Source organism: Toxorhynchites rutilus, chromosome 3 (genome assembly GCF_029784135.1).
Source record: "Toxorhynchites rutilus septentrionalis strain SRP chromosome 3, ASM2978413v1, whole genome shotgun sequence".
Lineage (NCBI taxonomy): Eukaryota > Metazoa > Arthropoda > Insecta > Diptera > Culicidae > Toxorhynchites > Toxorhynchites rutilus.
This window is the reverse complement of record NC_073746.1, coordinates 24,769,576-24,793,076: the sequence shown is the minus strand read 5'-3', so window position 1 is coordinate 24,793,076 and position 23,501 is coordinate 24,769,576. Positions and strand designations below refer to the sequence as shown.

Genomic DNA, 23,501 nt, shown 5'->3' with positions numbered 1-23,501 from the left:
AACACATTTGGCCTTCCATTTTTTTTTATGAAGAAAGACGAAGAAGCTTATGCATATGATATGATATAAGATGAATTTGAGAAACGACTAGATGACTACATAAATAGTAACCCTAGTTACCTGGTTTGGGATAAGTGCAGAACCATTCTCACTTTCGAACAAATGTCAATTTCCTTAGCGCCGACATCGAATGGAGTAACAACGCTTATTGTGATGTAATTGTAAAATATATTTGTATCCGCGGCGAGATTTGAACTGTTTGCGCACTTGAGAAATCGGACAGGAACTACGATATAACTAAAACGATTCTCACCACTGTTTTAACCACACGATAACGATTTCGAAAACCTTTATTTTTGACACCATATATTTAAATTATGTGCAAATAGAGATTCATCTCAATGGATTTCTGTCTCTCTATCGAGATCAATATCTCTCCTATCTGAAGCCTAATTATAGCAAATGCAAACTGATTCTAGTGAGATGACTATATATGAGTTTACTACTGTTGTAGGGTTTTTTGATCATGAAAATTTGTTGCAGTAAGTTTTATTTATCCTAGAGTTGCTCCAACAATATGGGAATTCAATTTTCCAAATAAAGACGACACAAATCGGACCATTCCATCCTCGGATTGCGCGCTTAGCAACACATTTGGCCGTCCATTTTATTTATATGGAAAGAAGATATAGGAGTGCGTTATTTCGCCTGAGAATCAATTTCCACCTTCGAACAAAGATCAATTTCGTTAGCGCAAATATCCAATGGACTTACAACGCTTTACCATTACAACGATGATGTAATGGTAAAACATATGTGAATTAAATTTTCCCAATTTTCCGACCTTCCGTCAGAGTTTTCCAAAAATTTTCTGATTTTTCTCTCCACTATATTGATCTATGGGCAGAGACAAATACAACTAAATTTGATACATTTCAAAATGTCAAAATGATGGTTTTTCAATAATTCTCGATTGTTTTCAAACAATGTTTATTTGTTTGTCATATGTATAACATGGTATAGAATGTGCATCAGTAAAAAAGTGGATTTTGGTCATGTTGGCGTCAATCATGAGTTATGAACTGCACCATGATTTAGTTACAAATCTACACGGTTTGTAGGCGTTGTTGAGATGTCAGACTACTCATGATGAAATAGCAAACCAAATGAAACACAAAACATGTGACATCATAACAAAAATTGTTATCAAATCAAAGTTCTGTACCTCTATACTCAACCTGTTACGGATCCAGCTTAGATAACAGTGCTAAAAATAAATTAAAATTATCAAACATCAAATTTGTAGCGCAACGCGCATTTGCCAGCGCAATACTTTTCCAAAAAAGTTAATTGTCTTTAATTTGATATGTCGATCATCGGGATCGGTCTAGTAGCTCAAAAGTTAAGATTTTTTGAAAAAATGGGAAAAAGATGATTTCTCAAACTATCCTAAAATGAGAATGGGCACCATAATGAAAAAAAATTAAAAAAACGAGTCTAATATCTCGCAATAAAGAACAAAACTACCAATTTTAACGAAAAGATGAGAACCACTATATCAGTTTGGCATGAAATGACTGCATATGCATATGTTTTCTTGATTCAATATTCTATTCTTTTGTTCAAAAAAAAAGTTAGTATCATTGAAACTAGTGGGACTCTACCTTTCTTCCAGAGGGGCCACAAACACGTGTTGAATAGTATCTCGGACTGCAAAATTATAAACGGCGAGAAACAAACATTACAGAAATTCAAGAATGAAAATCTTTAGCATGCATAAATATTTGGTAGCACTGACAAGGGCCGATGACTGAATGCTTTCACTGAGTGAGAGGCGCGAACGCATCGCTCCAATATGAGCAGTTTGTCAAATTAACTTTCAGAATTAACAAATACTGTTGATTGCTCGCTGTCTAGAGCGACACTGAATGACTGAACTTATTGAATATCTAACTATTTTCTCTGTATCCTTTAGCAAAATTACATTCCCAACGCTCTCAAAAACAACACTCCAAAGAACGACGACAGAAAATCCAAACCGTGTAGGATGTTTGATTGGTGACTTCGACAGCAATCGCCGCGGAACAAATGTTCACCTTCAGCAACTTTCACCGCAGTGAAATACCTTTTTCACAAGCGGCATGAATCTGCACTTTAACGCAACTTTAAACCCGGATACAATACACGAACGCACGAATATTAATTGATCGATCGGAAAAAAAACTCCCCAATAAGTCAGCGAAGCTTTCCAAATTGCCTTTCTCAAGGCCGAGTGTTCAGTTTAGTTTTGCAAATTGCCTTTTTTGAACACACAATGTGAAAATGTATTTTTTCAGCGGTGAGAGCTGAAAGCTGAAAGCTGAAAGTGAAAATTTGAACTCTAAAAGGATTTGAATAAACTGAGGATTAGAATAAACTAAAATTCACGCAAGCTGTCTTTCAGCAAAAAAAGAATATAAACCAATTCACTTCTGATTTTTTAATTTATTTTGGCTTAACGTCTTTACAACATGGCCTGATTCAAAATGTTTCTCCAACTAACACGGTTCGTGGCTATCTCTCTCCAATTCCGCGGGCACCCCTTGCTCACCATTTCATGGTCTAACCACCTTGCTTGTTGCGCTCCTCGTCGTCTCGTACCAGCGGGATTCCCGAGGAGCACCATTTTTGTAGGATAGTTGTCCGACATCCTTGCAACATGTCCTGACTTGAAGATGGGTGCTTCATGAAACATTCTTATTCTCGCGAGAACAACACATGGGATTTGTGTCCTTTTTCCAATGCAGGTAGTGCACCCAGTATGCATCGCGAATCTCGTGCATCTCGTGCTAGATATAGAACCCGTTGTCTATTCGATTCAATCATACACAGCTACTTTCCACACAACAGTATGAAACGCGCTACGTCCTATTTAATGTTCCTCTTCAGCTTTGCTTCTGGTCGTCAGTGCGAACTCTGCACTATGCTTACTTCGCGTATATTCTGAGAGTGCATTGTGAGTGAGATATAATACGATGAGTGCCATCTAATAAACTGTTGGGGTGGCATCTGATGATATCGCTAAGTGTTCATCTTATCTCCTTAAAGCGTTGGGCGGACCGTGACGTCCTGTCACGGTCGCCATGAAATATGTTTAAACTATACAAGGACCTGTCGTCATAGAATGTAACGGTAAAACACATATTAACTTTTATTAACTTTGACTTTTTATTAATTATTAAACGATTCCACACACATCTAATGGCATGTCTGCTCATGGCCAGAAGCTTAAGCAAACTCGGGCGTGACCCCTCACGTCGAGAGTCCAGAACATAATCATCGTTGAACTTGTTCTAAAAACCTAAAGCTAATTCCAGATAAAGTGAACAGTCGTCAGTTGCGCGTGATGTGATGTAAGAATGCATTAATATCGCTAGCGCATGCATGCTGGTTTTTTTGTTGGGTGATGAATAATCCGCAGGGAAGCCTGATAAAGGGTTTATTGTGGAATTGAAAATGGGTTTTGAAATTGGGTTTGAAGTTGTGCTACATGAGACGAAAAATTTTGCTGGCCAAATCGAAAATTAAGTTGGTCAGGGCGAACCCAATATTTATAGTTCGTTCAAAGCCATCCAACGACATACATCAACCACCCAGTAATAATTTTTTTTTATCCCAACAGTTTATTTTATTAGGCTTATTTAGCAATTCAGGTGTAACAGAGCCGAATTCATTCGTGTACATTTTTTATCTTAAGATAACTTTTGTTGTATATTGTTACCATTCTGAGGCGTAAAAGTATCGCTATCTATCGATAAACATTTGTTTTTATCTATAACACAGTAGCCGTTTAGGCACAAGAGAATTCCTATTCTATCGATGCACAACACATGTCGCCTTTTCCCGGCATAAGAATATTGCTATTGTTCGAATGTTCACAGTTGGGCTGTTCACAGCGGGACTGTTGATATGAGGCTTTCTTTGTTGCGGTATTAATAGTGCCAATTACCCATGCAGCAGACCGAAAATGTGAGCGGTAAGGGACTGGGACTGGTAAGGGCTGAATATCTGATGAATCGTGCTATCAATAGTTTGTTCATACTCAATGAATTGAAAACGAGCGGAGCCTAAATTGCAATATTTTCACTATCCACATTGTTCTATAGCGAACGCTGCACTTTCTGTTTTAATTTCATAAAATCATGTCCTGTTTTCCTATTTGGCACCATTACTGAAATACGTAGTTATCTCACTATAAATACAATCGCTAAAACAATGCGTGCCCAAAAGTGCGGTGTAAATAAACAAAGAGAATCTAAACCAAAACTAAGAGAAAGAATGTTATCAGTGAGCAGTGCAGTGTGCATGCGAGTGCGTGCGCATGTTTGCGTGTGTGGTTGTGTGTATGTGAGTGCGTGCGCATGTTTGCGTGTGTGTTTGTGTGCGAGCGTTTGCGTGTGCGTGTACGTGTGCGTATGTAGAAAGTAGAGAGTGAAGGACAGTGAGCAGAATGTAGAGAGTAGAGAGTAGAGAGTAGAGAGTAGAGAGTAGAGAGTAGAGAGTAGAGAGTAGAGAGTAGAGAGTAGAGAGTAGAGAGTAGAGAGTAGAGAGTAGAGAGTAGAGAGTAGAGAGTAGAGAGTAGAGAGTAGAGAGTAGAGAGTAGAGAGTAGAGAGTAGAGAGTAGAGAGTAGAGAGTAGAGAGTAGAGAGTAGAGAGTAGAGAGTAGAGAGTAGAGAGTAGAGAGTAGAGAGTAGAGAGTAGAGAGTAGAGAGTAGAGAGTAGAGAGTAGAGAGTAGAGAGTAGAGAGTAGAGAGTAGAGAGTAGAGAGTAGAGAGTAGAGAGTAGAAAGTAGAGAGTAGAGAGTAGAGAGTAGAGAGTAGAGAGTAGAGAGTAGAGAGTAGAGAGTAGAGAGTAGAGAGTAGAGAGTAGAGAGTAGAGAGTAGAGAGTAGAGAGTAGAGAGTAGAGAGTAGAGAGTAGAGAGTAGAGAGTAGAGAGTAGAGAGTAGAGAGTAGAGAGTAGAGAGTAGAGAGTAGAGAGTAGAGAGTAGAGAGTAGAGAGTAGAGAGTAGAGAGTAGAGAGTAGAGAGTAGAGAGTAGAGAGTAGAGAGTAGAAAGTAGAGAGTAGAGAGTAGAGAGTAGAGAGTAGAGAGTAGAGAGTAGAGAGTAGAGAGTAGAGAGTAAAGAGTAGAGAGTAGAAAGTTGAGAGTAGAGAGTAGAGAGTAGAGAGTAGAGAGTAGAGAGAAGAGAGTAGAGAGTAGAGTGCAGGGAGCAGAGAGTAGAGAAAAGAGAGAAAAGAGTAGAGAGTAGATAGTAGAAAATGAAGAGTAGAGAGGAAAGAGCAGAGAGTAGAGAGTAGAAAATGAAGAGAGTAGAGTACAAGTAGAGTACAATAACAATAGATGGGTCAACCATAAGAGCCCGCCGAGCCACACGGGATATGACTGATTTAAATCTATGTCCATTTGTTTATGATTGATATGATTAGAGAGTTATCAGACGTGGTTAACTTCTCCCAATCTAAAATACTCTCCGATCCTATTCATAGTGGTACTCAAACTCTAACCCATGACTTTCTTCCCTCTTTTCCTCGACTACCTTAAACACATGCGAAGTTGCACCAGTCGCGATTACCACGACTATCAGGTCACCGATTACAACAACAACAGCAGCAGAAGCAGTGACTTGCCTCAGCATGAAGTGGCCAGCGATGACGAGGACGAGATGGGTAGTTTCATCGATTGTCGGGGTCATTCATCAACCAGCTCTTCATCGACTGCCGGGAGTTCGGGTTCAGTTTCGGACACCACGTCTGCTCGGGGATGGTTTGTACTGTTCGGTTCAAAATTGCACCTTCCACCGATGAAGCGGACACTTCAGCTGATGTAAGTCGACGTTGGTTTCGTTTTTGAGGGCTTGCCGTTTTCACTGTTTTGTCGGAAAATTGCTTCAATTTGCAGTGTGTGTTTATGTTGCTAAATTATTTATGTAAGCCATGCTTTTAGCTGCAAATCACCATGTGTGTCGTGCTGCAACGCTTCTGATTTTCGCTTGTGTGAGTTTCATTTTGTCGCTTGAATGAATCATCCCTTATATCACGGGATGTTCTGATTTATGTGTAGTGGATGGATATCACAAAAAAAAACTATTTCCATGCGTTTCGAATCAAATAAATCGAAAGCGCTACTAAAAAGGCTCAGCTCGCTTCCCGACATCTTGCTTCTCGACAAACAAGTCAATGACAGTTTAATCCAAACTGTCATTCAGACACGCGCAGCATGTGTGCCGAGGGGCTTGCAAATAAATCTGTCAAGTTCGCTAATTAAGGAAAATAAACCATCGGCCATCGGCAGCGCGTAGCAACCGTCGTTCCACTGCTATCAGCAGCGGACGGGGGCGTGCAAAATGTGCATAATAAATCGCGAATCTCCGTCCCCGCGGTTCAACCGCAGTTTCGGACGCTTTGGTTGGTTGGCTGCCCGCGGGATTCATAAATTTGCCACAAGCCACGAATACACATTAATACGAATCGTGCAAATCATGTTAGAAACGCAATTCCGAATTGCCCCGTTACGAAACACCCTTTTTGGGAAGCTGTGACCGGAGGCAAGGGGAACATAGGCCGCGTCCCACCGTGTTGGTAGCGTTCCGCTCGTTATCGGACACACACGCAACCGCTCTTGAGAGCTGGCGGGTGATTTGTATTTCTATTCACAGATACTTTGAGGCACTTGTTGTGCTGATCGTCGATTCCAGTCACCTATCAGAGACCGCTTTTAAAGTTCCAAGACCGGTGCGAAAAATGGTTGTTGTTGGATGAATTCGAATTTTAATTGCAAACTAAGATAAATTACAGATGATAATTAAGTCACGTAAAATATGCAGACGCCGAATTGTTCCCCAAATTCCAATAGGTTTTTTTTTCTTCTAATTTTGTGTGACAATTGTGTCGAATGTTAAATTCATGATTAGGTACACACTTGCATAATCAAAATCCGCCCAGTGTGCCCAGAGCCATCAAAACTCACTACCGCGCGAGTTAATAATTACCTAAGTCGTCGGCATATCTTATGATCGCTCATTCGCACAGACCAAACGGAATGACAACAAAGTTGCAGTTGCGTTTCGCGGTAAAATATTGCCTTAATTAAGGTGCACTACCGACGCATTCAGCGAAAAACCCGTCCTTCTCAATGTGTCGGCGAATCTTTCCACTCTCATAGCTTTTGGCTGATCACGGCTGAGCACCATGATCACTTCGGTTTCGACATCGATCGGTAGCCTCCGAAAAGTGTTTCTTCGGCGCCTCTTCCGATCGAACACTACTACACGATTTGAATGCGCTTGTGCGAAAGCTTCGCTCGCAGAAATAATCGTTAAATAATAGCTCGGATAATAGCTAAAATAGCTGTTGGGTATGCACCTCACGTAAGCAGGCGACTCTGAGACAGCTAGGGTCCCATCAATCGCTCTCATTGATGCTGGTAAACAATCTTTACTAGATCGTTTCTGAGGTTTACAGGGCTCATTAGCGAATCTATGAGCTCTGAACATGGAAGAATGGAGTCGACGACACTTCGGGCAAATGATGGCAAAATAAGATTGCATTAGTCCATTCGAAATATTATTACTGTACTTATATGTGGGTCGGATTATCGTTTATGGAGAAATTCCAAAAAAAAAAATGTGAATAATGCAATTCCATGAAAAAATAATCAACTGGGAAAAAGGTTTGAATTTTGCTCAATCCTTCATCCTTCACATCGGTCTTCGCATTCAAATGGAAATTCATGTTTTGCTTTTTCCAGCAGTTTCTGTCAACAAAAATCAAAAATCAATTCGGCGCTATCTGTCCTACGACGCTCCGTATTTGTTTAATTATTCACGAACAAATAACACACGATACGATCACTACCAATGCAATAAAATCCATTCCATTTCCAATCATTTCCCGTGTTACATCGCGTGAATAAATCCCGTATTAGTAGTACTCCAAAGTGTTTATTTTTCCATTCTTCAAACAAACCACATCCAAACGGTTTGGTCTTCCACAAGACCAAAATTCCCGATTTACCGATTATCTGAGCTGTCAAAATCGAGGCCTCCTTCAGCCGAAGAATACGCTATTCCCTTCAACGGTGAGAGCCGCCACACATAGTAACATGCAAACAGTTTGGTATCCTGTAAACCAAGAATCAAAATGTCCACTCATTGAGAATTGATTAGGATGCATGCAGATCAACAGTTGACTTTTTTTTGTCTATTTGCTAACAACGAAGTAAGAAATCCTTAGAGTGCTGACTTTCTCGTATTTTTTTTTTTAGTTGACTTTTACTTCCAAGCAAAAAAAAAACCATCGCATAATTTCAAACTTTTTCGGATCCACCTGAAATTGTGGATCAACAGGTAATGTAGCATCGGTATCCTTTTTGTGTGCCTCATTGTTATGTTTATACCTCCTGTAGTGATCTGATCTCAACGGATAGTAAGTACTGCTTATGTAATAGGAAAAGAAGGGAGAATGAGCAAGTGGGAATAAGAGAAACGGACTAAATAATAACATTAGCGAAGCAAGAGAATTGAATTAAATAGTTTTCTAGACATACGTCAACCATGCGATGGCGTCTTTAGGGGGTATTCTAGTGTAGAGGCACGAATTTCGGACGTTTTTTCGAGCTCCGAAAAAATTAAACAATGAATATTTTTACCATCCATTCCATTACTATTTGTTCATCTATTTTTTAACAATAAAACAAAAACTGAATGGAGAAAAAATATTCATAACTAGGAGAGTTAAGAGCTGATGAGGTGAGTGGGTTCGAAAAAAAGTTGTGCCATGGCGTACACGATTCCAGCCCTGCTGTTTATCTGAAACAAAAAAAAATCGAACTGATTCTGAATCAGTGAAGATGCCACTATCGCATAAACATCGAACAAGTCGAAAACATGTTTTTGACAAAATGGCGGCCGTTGAAAGAAAAAAAAGGCTGTTTGAAACGATTTTTTTAAAGTTTGACGATTTTTTAAAAATATTGAAATTAGAAAGTTATCATTTCTTATTGGTTCATGCGATAGAGAGATGCATACAGATTGTATTCATATTATTCCGATATAAATCGGTTCAGTGGAACTTGAGATATCGTGTACGCCAGTTTGAAAAAAACTAGTTTCGAGAAAACCGCGTTTGAAGTTAATTGTTATGGCCGCACAAGATGAGATACCGCATCACTAAAATGGCTCTAACTCGGTAAATAATGGGAACTTCGAAAAGTCCTTTCTATGGTATATTCTTGAGTGTCTAAGCTTCAGAAATATGAAGAAAAAAAATCGTTTTTTTTCAAATTTGTACACTAGAATACCCCGTTAAACACATTCGCAATGTTTTTTTGTTTTGACGTAGAACTAAGTCTTTCAGGAAGGGTGCCAAATCAGAAAACAGGTCACGATTTTATGAAATAAAGTTAAATTCGCTAGGATTTGTTTGATATGCTATACATTACAATTCCCTAATCCCTAAACGTTTTAAATTAATGAAAACTGCTGATTTGTGTGCTTCCCGTACCGTCAATAACGAGCAACGAATACATTCGTTTCTGCCCGTTTACAACTTATTTAGTATAAATAAGCCATCGACGATATGAACCCACACCACTGATCGTTTGGTGGTCATCGGAGCAACATCGTTGCTGGTGAACATCGAGCGTTTGGAGTAGAGTTTCTTTCTACAGATGGAATGGAATGAAACCACAGTTGCGAGCGAGGAGTAAGTAAGTAAGTAAGTAATTCCGTGGTTCTACGTCGAAAATGCGTTCGTGTCCTAGATACAACCCCTTAAATTTTTTTTTAAATATTCGAATAAAAAAAAGGAAATAAGTTTAAATAATTAAAATAAAGAACGTTTAAATTGGTTCATTGAAACGAGCAATCTGATAGAGATAGAGACAGACGGAGGCGATCTGACGTAGTGGTTACATACGTACAACTCACGCTAAAGGCAACAAGTTCAATTTTCACTTCCGACACTCTTCCGAAATGGGAATAAAGTTACGAACCAGCCAAAGAGTTGAAAGTCACTATGATACAGGAAAAAAACACTCTGAAAATGCACAAACCATACTCAATGCTGTGCTCAGGAGAAGAGAAACGTTTAGAACTCAAGCTTCGTCCTTGTTCAAATACTGCACTCCAGCCAGCGAGCAGTCAACGAAGTCAGTCAGTCTCGAAGTTGATAATTAACTTTGAGAGAGTTGGCTTTGAACTTCTAACGGCCTATGTTTAGACGCGAATGAACTTTAAAGTTAAAGCATGATGCATAAATGTACCTACAACCTCTAAATCGGTAATCAGTTTAGTTTTTTCATGGTAATGTTTCCATATGGTCAAACAACGATAAAGGTGAGCATTGAGCGCGAAAAGATTACACATCAACCTGGACATCATTCTAATAAAAGTTCTATCAATATTAAACTCTACAAATCAGGCTCACGTTGAAATAATAATAGAGTATAACCATCATTGAGAAAAATCGATGAAAGATACCTGTTTTATTCGTTGAATTGTTTGATTGTGTAACTCTAGATTATGTAACTCTAGAAACTAGATAAATTCCCCCTCTAATGGTATATTGTACCGGTATATATCACAACAACTATGCTACGTAATATGTATTTGAAATATCTTAAACTTTCGTTACATGTCTCATTTTCAATGCCATTGAGTGATCCCCTCTCTATGTAGTAAATGAAGACGTGGTCCTACGTGAAATGACGACGGCAACTTGTTGATGTGCTTCAACTTTTCGTTTCTAAACTACGAAATGTGTTATCTTTTCTTCTACTATTTTTCATTCGAATGTGCGCGTAACGGCATAAAATAAAATCGTAACGGCATAATAAATTTAACGGCAATAAAAATAAAAAGCATTTATTGCTAAAAAGAGTAAGAGAAAGTGTTCTGGCCTCCGAATTAATCAGAGTGAATTCAGGTGTTTCAGTTTGTTTTGTTCAATTCCACAATCTATAGCAAAACGTAGTTCAGAAAACAGTAAAATAGGTTTGGTCATCAAATCGTTTGAATGGTTCGAACTTCGTTTCGTTTTTTGGTTTCGGTCGTAGTTGAATCTCTCTATGTGAGTTTTAAGGACGGATTCCAGTGAGAGCTATTTTGTTGAGGGGGAATTCAGCATTTTCAATGATTACTATAAATGTCTAGATTACAATGTGTACGATTTTTTAATCCTTGTTAGGGAAGCGTCTTGCGGTCTACACGAATATATGGAGAATTAGAAGCTCTATTTCCAATGCTATTTTAACACATTTCAATGCTATTTTAACATATAGCTATAGGAAATTTTATAATTGCATTGCAATAGATTATTATGGAAAGCCCAAATCAATTGGTAAGAATCATCATAAATCATGAAATCGTCATGAAATTCACATGTATGTACATGTATGTACTCCCCATGTATTCTCGGAACGTAATCCTGCGTCAAAACGTCTCGATCCTCTTTTTAGCGAACGTTTGTGGGTTCAACCGCAGAACTTTTCATTGATTTATCTTCTAATTGGCCCATTACAATCTCCTTTTAATAGAAATTTTCTAGTACTTCTTCCAAAATTCGTCATTATGATGAGAAACTATTTTCAAACACACTTTTCGCTGAAGGTTCTTGATTCATTTGCAAATAACATTTTTCTTCGTTACATGTAATACATGTTTGATACAGAAAAGTAATTCATTTCATTCATAAATTTGAATTTCGAAGCGCTATTCCACTGCCATTTCCGCTTCACACCAACAGAACACGAAGCCTAATTTCGCAAACGCAAAATCCAATAGAACTAACAACGATGACATTCAAGAACATAGAATTACTTACATTCGAACTTTCCTTCAAAGTTTCTCAAAAGACAAGACGGGCAGAGACGAATACAACCAAATAAAGCCGACTCAAATCGGACCATCCCGTCCATACTCGGGTTTTGTGCTTGCCAACACATTTGACGTTCTATTTGATTTTATATAAATAATACTAACCTGTAACGCAGACGTTGGCATTAGAATGTAGGACATCATGCTACATATGAATGTTGAAAACAGGTGATTCTTATTTAAACAGATTCGAAGGCTATATAAAATGGGTGAAATTGGAAAAATATTACTAACATCAAGCCGTTACTATTATTGGAACGTTATTTCAAAAAATCTGTAATCTGTATCTACAGATTCTTGATCTCAAAAAATCTAAAAAATCTGTAGAAATACAGATTATTCTGTAGATTTAATTACCCTGGTAGTTGTTAGTGTGGAGAGGTAAGAATCAGGATTCACTAAGGTGAGTGATGTGATTATGTGAACGTAAACTATCGACCACTCGACGAAACGAAAAACCGGAAATCTCATGTGTCACAACACGCGACAGATATTATCTTTAAGTAAGCTGAAAAGGAAAACCTGTAGAACTGATGGGACCGGCTATATATTCTATCATTTATCGGCCGATAGTTGAATGTGGAAACCTGAGAGGGTAACCGAGAGAACCCCTCCAAAACCAATCGACCTGGTGATGTGTTCCATTATTCACCGAGCGTAGGCTTCAACGAACTCCAATCGTAATGACGAAAAGTTATTTTTGTAAACCCTGAGAAGGTATCCGAGAGAACTCATCCATAACCAAACGACCCGGCGATATGTTCCGTTATTCATCGCGCGTACTCTGTATCGCGATGGCGAAGAGTAATATTTGGGAAACCTGAATAGATGAGAGAACTTTTCTAAATCCCATCGACCTGTTGATATGTTACGTTATTCATCGAGCGTACGATTTACAGAATTTTAATCTTTATATATAAAAGATAGTTTTGCCCACGTACGTATAACTCATCATCACGGGAGAACGGCTGATCAGATCTACGTCGTCCATATACTTTGTGAGTTTGTCTTCATTCAAATTAGAATGATAGACTACTTTGAAAAATATTTGAGATGATTGGAAAAAATCGAAAAAGTTGACTATGCATATCTTTATTTATAAGAAGGATATCTATATATATATATATATATATATATATATATATATATATATATATATATATATATATATATATATATATATATATATATATATATATATATATATATATATATATATATATATATATATATATATATATATATATATATATATATATATATATATATATATATATATATATATATATATATATATATATATATATATATAAAAATGGAGTGATGTCTGTCTGTCTTTCTGTCTTTCTGTCTGTCTGATTCTTATGGACTCGGAAACTACTGAACCGATCGACATGAAAATTGGTATGTAGGGGTTTTTGGGGCCGGGAAAGGTTTTCGTGACAGTTTGAGACCCCTCCCCCCTCTCTAAGGAGGGGGCTGCCATACAAATGAAACACAAATTGCTAAATTTCTCGAGAATTAATCAAGCAAATCAAACGAAATTTGCCGTGTGGGGGTTTTAGGGTACAACAAATGATTCTATGGTGGTTAGATACCCCTCCCCCTCTCTTAGGGTGGGCTGCCATACAAATGAAACACATTTTTGCATTACTCGAGAATTAATCAAACAAATGAAACCAAATTAGTCATATGGGGGTTTTAGGGTGCAATAAATGTTTCTATGGTGGTTAGATACCCCTCTCCCCTCTCTTATGGGGGGCTGCCATACAAATCAAGCACAAAGTTCTACATTACTCGAGAATTAATCAAGCAAATGAAACCAAATTATGCATATGGAGGTTTAAGGGTGCAATAAATAATTCTATGGTGGTTAGACACTCCCCCCCCCCCTCTCTTATCGGGGGCTGCCATACATATGAACCACAAATTCCTGCATTACTCGAGAATTAATCAGGTAGATAAAACCAAATTTGGCATGTAACGTAGCGGAGAAACATGTTATTTGCAAGTGGTTGAAAAATCTTGAACGAGAATTGTGTCTGAAAATAATCTGATATTATAATGTCGAGTTTTGGTAGAAGTACTAGGAATTTTATAGTAAAAGTTAATTTTAAAGGGTAGATTAGAAGATCAATCAATTAATAATTCTGCAATTGGAACCATGAACAACGCTTAGTAACGAAACGTGGATGTGATACCGAAAAATATATTTTGGGCGGGATGAAGTTTGCCGGGTCAGCTAGTAAATCATAATAGTATCTTCCCTTAGCTGAAAAACAGTGAAATTCTTCAATTACTATTCATAAGTTCTACATAAGTTAAAATTCCAGATAAATATAAATAAAGCATTTTTTTAAATTGATTCTACCTTTTCGGAACAAAGGGTGTTTACAATATAATTTTTATAATTTATTAATATTTATTTTATTGTCTACAGACAGTAGTTTCAGTAATTCTATAAAAATACAATTTTGGATAAATGATGCCTAAATTGAATAGAATTTATTTATGGTCCCCCAACTTCCCTCAATAAACTAATCAATTTTTATCCATTTGCTTCTGTGGAAGACGCCTTACAAAGTAACCCAATGAAGCACCTCAGAACCACGCCTCTGACCCTCACTGTATTTTTATCGGAAAGCCGATTCTTCAAATTAGTTTTGTTTTTACAGAATGTGTTTACGTGTTCATAGTTGCTAGTTGAAGATTGAAGAGAGTTGAAGAGTCGTGATTACACTTTTTATGACACAACCTTGAATTAATCTTGGTTAGATCGATTTGAAGTGTAACGAATTCTGAAATTGATCACCTCGTAAATAGCTCCCCCTTTTCCAGAACTAGGTCACCGTAACGGAAACCGTAACGTAAATTATAATATTATCTTCCCTTAGCTGAAAAACAGTGAAATTCTTCAATTACTATTCATAAGTTCTACATAAGTTAAAATTCCAGATAAATATAAATAAAGCATTTTTTAAAATTGATTCTACCTTTTCGGAACAAAGGGTGTTTACAATATAATTTTTATTTTTTTTTTTGGCAGACTTATCTCACTTCTTAACTAGGCGAACCTAGCCAGAATTTTCACCTGCCCCCGGGCTTCTGAATGCCAAAGGGGGACTAGGCTCTGCGGAATGCACGTATCTGCATGCTCGTGCTGTTTCAGTCCTGACCGAGAAATTGTCGGACAATCGCGCAGGTGCTAAGGATGACCGACTTTTGGATGCCGGCCAATTCCTTCTCCATATTCAACACCTTTAGCGCTTCCAGAAGTGTCTTCGGGACAATTCCACTTCCAGAGAGAACGACTGGAACAATTCTTGGGACCTCCCTTAGCCCCCACAGTTCCTTGAGCTCCACGGCCAATGGTCGGTACTTGCAGATTTTGCGACCGTGGGTCTCCTCCAGATTCTGGTTCAGTGGAATAGCGACATCGATGATGGTGACTTTGCGGTCGCTCTTGTCGTAAACCATTATATCTGGCCGGTTGTGGTGGATCGAGAGGTCGGTCAGAACAGTGCGATCCCAGTACAGCTTGAAACGGTCATTTTCCAGGACAGGTGCAGGCAGGTACCGGTAGTTTGGTACGTTGTCTTCCAGTAGAGCACATTGGAGCGCCAGTTGTCGATGAACAATACGGGCCACGTTGTTGTGGCGCTCGGTGTAGGCTGCGTTGGCCAAAACGGGACAGCCTCCCATAATGTGCTCTATGTTTTCACCTGGTTGATGACACATCCGGCAAATGTCATCAACGTCTTGATGCCAGACGTACCGCCTGCAGTTTCTCGTCGGCATTATCCTGTCCTGGATGGCTATCATGTCGGCTTCTACTACTGAAGAGAGTTCACCACGCGTTAGCCACAGATTAGATGCGGCCTTGTTGACGTGTGGCCGGTCCAGTTGATGGGGGTGGGCACCATGCACTGCCTTCTGCTTCCAAGCTGCAATCTTCTCCTCCACTGTCTGCAGATTGCAGTTGAGTTGGTACTCCGCTTGCGCCAAGTGCAGAGCGCTGTATCCTCTGTCGGCGGCGCAGACAGCCCGGTATAGCGCGTTTTGGTTGGCGCGTTCTGCGAAGTATTCGCGCAGTTGTCGTACCTGGGCAACACACAGTGCAGATATGTCGACTATTCCAAGTCCCCCTTCTTTGCGTGGCAGTGAAACTCTCTCCAGTGCCGATTGAGGATGGTGCATTCCGGCCTCTTTAAATGCTTTCCTCATCCTCCTCTCAAGGTCCTCTAGGTTAGTTTTGCTCCATTTGACTACACCAAAACTGAAGGTCAGCAGGGGAACCGCGAATGTGTTGATCGCGCGTACCTTGTTCCCCGCGTTGAGGAAAGTCCTCAGGACACAGTTCACTCGACTCAAGAACTTGTCTCGCAGCTCCGTCTTGATGTCGGAGTGGCGAATCCCGGTGAGCTGTCGAAATCCAAGATATTTATAGGATTCGCCACAAACCATGTCTCTTATGAACTCGCCGTCATAGACCTCGTAACCTCCGGATTCGGTAAGCTGCCCTTTCAGCAGATGGACACAGCGGCACTTGTCGAGACCGAACTCCATGCAGATGTCCCTGCTTATGTCTTCGACAACCCGGATAGCTACACCTAGACGCTGACGTGAATCAGCGTAGACCTTGAGATCATCCATGTAGAAGGTATGGGTCACTTCTTCGTGGGCGCCGTCGCCATACCTTATTTTATAGCCATGACCGTTTCTATTGAGCGTCCTACTGAGGGGGTTCAATGCCAGACAAAACCAAAGCGGGCTGAAAGAGTCGCCTTGGAATATCCCCCTCTTTATCTGCAGCGTTCTAGACTGCAACACATTTTCCCCATCACTGAGGTGCAGAGACGTACTCCACTGCCTCATCGCATGCTGCAGGAACCTAACGACGAAGGGATCAATTTTGTAGAGCTCCAATACCCGGACGAGAAACGAGTGAGGTATGGAGTCATAAGCCTTCCTGTAATCGATGTAGGCCATACTTAGGTTCCGCTGGTTATATACCGCCTGGCCGACTATGGCTGCGTCGATGATGGCCTGGTCTTTGCAGCCATGCGTATTTTTTCTGCATCCTTTCTGCTCTTCTGCGATGATGTGATGCTGTTCGCAGTGAGCAGAAACTTTGGCGGTAATTATGCTGCTCAGTATTTTGTACAGACTCGATAGGCACGTTATTGGTCTGTACTTTGATGGGTTCAATGTGTTGCTGTCATTCAGGAGGAGGAAGGTGACGCCACGGGTGGCGAATTCAGGAAGGTTGTGTGGGTCACGTAGCACCTTGTTGAAGCACTCAGCTATCTTTGGATGTGCGACGGTCAGCTTCTTGTGCCAGAAGTTCTGAACACCATCGGGGCCCGGTGCTGCCCAGTTCCTCAGGTACCGCGAGGCTTCGCGGACATCGTTCTCTCCGACGATGATAGCTGGCATCTCTCCAATTTCACCACAACTCTCCTCCTCCCGTCTTAACCACATTTGCCCGTCGCGATGTTCTACTGGGGTCTCCCAAATACCAGCCCAGAAGTTCGTCACATCGCTAATATCTGGCAAACCTTCGCGGTAGTCGGGCTTCTCGTCGCTAATGTGGTCGTAGAACGCTTTCTCGTTATCTCTGAACATCCGATTTTGTTCCTGGCGCTTTGCAGAGTCAGAGTAACGTTTCAGCCGTTTTGTAAGGACGCTCAATTGCTGTACCAGTGTGTCGAGTTTTTCCGTCAGCTGGTGAGCTCCCAGCTGGCGAAGTTCAGTAGGCCGCACGATCACAGCAACTTGGCGACATAATTTCACCGATCTGCTGCCTCTTTTGTACGCCATCAGTCTTCCAATTGCGGCGCGCTTGTTTAGGATCCGTTGCTCCAATCTCCTTCGCCATGGAGGCTCACGCCTTTCACGGAGATGTTGGAGCAGTCCGCCTCTTGGCCTAATACGGTATCCTAAACTTTTGGCGGTCGCCACAGCAGCGCAGTAAACTTTCAGTTGCAGCTCCTCCATGTTCTCAGCATCAACCAAGTGCAGCGGAAGAACGTGCTCGTTCATGAGCTTTACTGCACTTGTCAGCCTGCGGGAATGCTGCAACTTCGGGATCCTGGGGCGCGACAATGGGTCTGTGTCGCGGAACTGTGAGATCGCCTCGTCGTAGTGGAAGACCAGATCGCGTAGTAGTTGTTGATCTGGCTGTGGGTCTTCCGGCTCAGGGGGTTGTTGTACTGTGGCCTCCACTGGTGCTGATTCGCGTGCCCCACTCGCGAATGAATTGCTCAGCCGTACTGAACTTCGTCTCGACACATCGCTTGCTCTGTTGTTCCTGGAGCTTATTTCTCTCTGCACCTGCTGCTTGATCTCGTCGATTTGCGTTTGGGAGAGCATGTTGTTGCGTACTATCGCTCTACGCCTCGCGTTCATCGCGTTCTGATCAAGCCTCCCAACGAACTCTGGATACGCTTCCTCGAACATTGTTAGTATTCGAGGGCGACCACTCATGTCCGTCTCCAAAGCAGTGCAGATGTAATAGGCGCGGATCAAGAATTCATTCATTTCGTGTGTCCACATGATCCGGCGCCTAGTGGTACCCACGAGTGTGGACGACTGCCGTCTGGCAGTCACAACACGCCTCGTAGGCGCAGCGTTTCTTGGGTGATGTCGATGGCTGCTGTTTCCGTGTGGCGGTAGCTCTTCGGGTTGAACCCGGCTGGTGGCCCGCTCTTGCACATCGCCCTCCAGCCGCTGGCCGCTCGCTCTTACGCCCGTTCCAGGACCAGCTCCAGTTCGGGGACCCTCCTCGGGTGATCGCATTCTAATTACTCTTCGTGAACGTAGCTCCATTTTCTGGGTGTATCTCCTTTGCCCGGGAGACAGCGGGTTGGCAAGGCCTCCATGACCCGGGAGGCCTTCCCCGGGAGAGATATAGCGCTCTGACTCGCTCGCACCCCCTCACTTAGCCACTTTCGACACCCGTTCTCGGAGCCAAGACCAGGTGTGTGTTTCCAGTTCACGCCCGATCTAAAAATGTCGTCATATGATCTTCGTGGAGGCGTGAGATAGGAACATTTGAGACCAACAGGCAGGCTCCTACCCTATGTTGATCCCCATTTGAGAACCTTAATTTATTAATATTTTTTTTTTTTTTTTTTTATATCTGTATTATAGTGATTTTCAACTCATTTGGTTGGTTCGTCACTTAATATTTATTTTATTGTCTACAGACAGTAGTTTCAGTAATTCTATAAAAATACAATTTTGGATAAATGATGCCTAAATTGAATAGAATTTATTTATGGTCCCCCAACTTCCCTCAATAAACTAATCAATTTTTATCCATTTGCTTCTGTGGAAGACGCCTTACAAAGTAACCCAATGAAGCACCTCAGAACCACGCCTCTGACCCTCACTGTATTTTTATCGGAAAGCCGATTCTTCAAATTAGTTTTGTTTTTACAGAATGTGTTTACGTGTTCATAGTTGCTAGTTGAAGATTGAAGAGAGTTGAAGAGTCGTGATTACACTTTTTATGACACAACCTTGAATTAATCTTGGTTAGATCGATTTGAAGTGTAACGAATTCTGAAATTGATCACCTCGTAAATAGCTCCCCCTTTTCCAGAACTAGGTCACCGTAACGGAAAGCAAGCAACCACTCCGCAGGCAGCGCGAGTCAATCAATTTTAAATTAGAATCCCTCCCCACCGCAGGAAAGAGACCTTCTTTCAGGGCTAACATTGTATCATTTTTCACCTATGAACCATTACTTCCACTCGATCATCTCCGATCGCTCGCTCCAGGAAAGCTCCCAACCCTTCGGCATCGCAAGCGTGGTTTCATTTTCACGCTTGCTGCTAACTAGCTCCGTAAGCCCCGAAGACGGCTATAAATAATTCAATTATTCTCGCCGGGGCCCGGGATTGATGAAGCCCAGAGTTGGGGTCGGAGGAAGGAAACTCCGACCATCCGACCGATCGACGAACGTTGCAAATTCTCGAATTGGTTCTAGTTCACCACCGAAAGGTGCATATCTCAGGGGTGGGTTGATTTATGCCGACACGTTTCTCGATCAGCAATATATTTTAATTTAGAACGCAAATAGCGAAAGGCAGCATCCATGATGCGAGGAAATCAATTTTGCCGAGCAGAGCGCGAGCGCGCACGCGGGAAACAATCTCCCAATCCCATTAGTCGGCAGCTGATCGCTTGGATCGTTTGATTTAATGTACGATTCTTTCGTTTTTTTGGTTCTCCTTCATACGAGCTAAGTCATCTATGAAGAGGTGGAGGGGGGAACTTGATTAGGAGGCACAAAGTTCAACTCGATCTTGAGATGAATTGCGGCGATCAAGTGGGTTTCCAAACTGCGCCGTGGTCGGCTCTTATGGGTAAGCTGGCTGAAGAGTCGCGGCTTGCACACCGAGTGGGCGGATGGGTGAATGACGTGCGAAGTATATCCAATAATTGTAATTCATGCCATTTTTATTGGTGTTCTTTCCGCTAGTCGGATGCATGAATGGATGGATAAAGGGAGCTCACAATAGCGCACATATTGTGCCGCATATGATGAACCGGGGCCAGCCAATCACGGATGGAGTGGGTTGAAATGTGTTTATAATAAAATAATTATATATCGTTTATATAGTGCCAATATGGGCTGACGTTTGGTTCGGATTGAAGTTGACGGCGAGAAGCGCCAAACTAATGCGAATCGAAGCTAAACTGATCGCAATTGAGTGTATCAATATTTTTTTCAGATCATTCGGGGCTGACATTTCACATTTCCGAATTGCGCAGAAGCAGCCCGCATGGGAATTTACGTTGAAAAATATAATCGAATTGGTTGCGTTATAAATAGTTGACGCCCAGATCGTTCGGACAAGATTGAATACACAGTAGCTAAGTGGTTAGCAGGTAAATGTCAAGCCCCAATGGCGGAGGATCGTAAAATGAGGCTGCACTCTGATGGGAGTTCTGCAGAAAACCAAGGCATTCATTGGGGGCTAACATATTTACGAGTTTGAGAGTGAGCAGTTATCTGCGGTATCTGATCGTTTAAATAGGTCAGCTTTGTTGAAATACAAGGTTCCACTTCTCGCTGCTGATTTTCCACGAGTTTTTGAGTTGCCTGAGAATTTCTATCAATTCAAGTACAAGAGATAAAGGATCGACACACATTACCATTTTCAGTGAGGTATCATCTAAATAACAAAACTTTAGCGTTTGGAAGTTAAAAACATATTTGTTGTTCTGCCGCGGTCAACTCAATTTAAATATGAATATTGAAAATATTGTAGATTTTCTTGAACAATACCATGGAATTTACTAAATTTTTTCAGTGAACGTTGATGGTGCCTCATTTCAACGGTTCATCGAACAATATTGTAAAGTGCAGGTCGAAGATCGTTGGAAATTTGTGTCAAGACAAAACAGCATTATTGACCTACGAAATTATTCCATCCAACTCTCTTGTTTATCTCTCCGGATACTTTTTTAGAATGATACGAATTTTTAGAATCAATTTTTTAGTAGCTAAAGATGGTTGATTGAATCGCTGTTGAAGGAAACTTGCCTTCATCTAATAGATATTACTAATCATCAGGATGAAGGCTAGTTTTTAACTTAACATATTGTGCAACATGCTCGATGCTAATGCAAATACTAAAGATGGTTAATTTAATAGTCTTGCCCCCGCGAGAGCAATACAAATGCTGCCGCATGTGTCGCAAATGGTTTCCTTGGCTTTATTGTGCACTCTTTTCCTTCTTGGTATTATAGAGGTTTAATTTCTGAACAGTTAAAAGCACTAAATTCAAAAACAAATTTTTCGTACAATCACAGTCTTTCGTGAAGCTCCCGCTCGTGCCCTCAGGCACTCACTCTTACACTTTTAAATCTCAACAAGATTTCCGTGTCTGGAATTTGGCGTGTTCAACCTTTAGTGTTCGACCTAAAGTAATTCAGAACGGAAATTCGGAGCCGAATGAAGTTTTTAACAGCTGATTCGAGAGACTACGAAACTGTTCAAACTGTTCGTAGGACAGGTAGACAATCTAAAAAAACACACATTTATAGCATGGATGAGGAATTATCGAAGGTAATTTATTGGTAATTTCCATATAAACCCGAATATCCATATTACTTTTCTGTTTGGGTGAAACTTCTACACTGCGAAGAATGTTATTTGATGGATACACTTGACTACACTACACAACCCGTACGCAACACAACACAACACTACGAAATAAGAAATAATGACTACCGAGTTCAAGCCTTTCATCTGAACCCGTCGTCATTCAAACACTTTTCTGCATCTTCAAGGGTAAACGACGTCAGCTATGCATGAAGCGATCACTACTACTAATGCACCGCCTTGCGTAAAGATGACATTTGAGGTTCAAAGTTTTCTACTGAACGAAATTGATGGAAACGATAGAAAACACACACACAATAGTGGATTGAACAGGTAGCTCACTTGGTCACGTGTTGCCTCAACTTGATATGTCTGTTGCTTAAAGAGAGCACCTGTTTAAGGTAACTTTCAAAAAAGCGTTTCTACCCAATTTTCGGGGATTTATCGATTGAGTTTTTGGTTAAGTTTTTAAATATAAATTAACTGAGTTCTACAGTTTTATTGTGAATTTGAAAATATACTTAGAAGGTGGTTAAAGTAGTTGTGTTCCATTCACCCGAAACACGTTTACCCGAAGCACATTTATCCGAATGTAACACATACCCGAATGACATTCACCCAAACGTAACAAATACCCGAATGTGACATTTAGCCGAATACAATATTTTCCAGAATGTAACAAATACCCGAATGCGACATTCACCCGAATGCAACATTTATCCGAATGGAATGTTTACCCGAATGAGGAAGGAAGAATTCCGACAAATCAGATTATGAGTTTTGAGGAATCTCCTGCCACGAAGTTACGAAGTAAAATGAGAAATTGTAATGAGAAAATTCGAAATTAGTCTAGGCACAATTGATATGCCGTCTTCTTTCCTCACCGTATTGCTCTTTATGGCCAAGAGATCATTCAGAACCGAGCATGGGTTATGGAATATTCCAAAAAATTGAGCAGGTAACTTTAACATAAAAAATTTAAATGAAAATGTGAAACGAATAGATAAGAAAAAAAAGGTACTTACGTATTTACCACCGCAGCGCAGTTTTTTATCATGAATTTATTATTTCATGATGAAATATGTATATACTGAGATTCCCTATTTTACGAGGATAAGGGACCTAGGCGGCACCACCGAGCACTAGCGAGCGTCGGACGGCATACGTTTACCTGGTTAATTATGCATGTCATGTATTTGATCTCAGAACAAATTTAATTGTGAAATAATAAATTCATAATCAAAATTACACTTCAGTGCCATAATACGTATGTACCAGAATTATCAGCTTTCTTTTTAGTGAACGTACTGCGTCATCCATATGAATGGATAAACTCAATAATACATTATATATGAATGGATAAACTCAATAATACATTATAAAACCACATTCTTTCATTCCTCATCATTATTGATTTCTTTCATTATTTTGAAAAGGATTTTATTCAACGCCACTATATCTTAAATTACACTAC

The 23,501-nt window shown here is 40.5% G+C and overlaps 1 protein-coding gene across 4 annotated transcripts in view; it reads left to right on the top strand.

Annotated features, from left to right (window-relative positions):
• The window catches only part of LOC129780161 (protein Shroom), a 639,098-nt gene that overhangs the window by 581,815 nt on the left and 33,782 nt on the right, over positions 1-23,501 (top strand). For 3 of the 4 annotated variants that reach the window (XM_055788143.1, XM_055788142.1, XM_055788141.1), the window contains one exon: positions 5,592-5,861. The exons of the other annotated variant lie outside the window; for it this stretch is intronic. In XM_055788143.1, the coding sequence (XP_055644118.1) occupies positions 5,592-5,861 (270 nt within the window). The remainder of the gene's footprint in view (positions 1-5,591; positions 5,862-23,501) is intronic. 4 annotated transcript variants of the gene reach the window in all.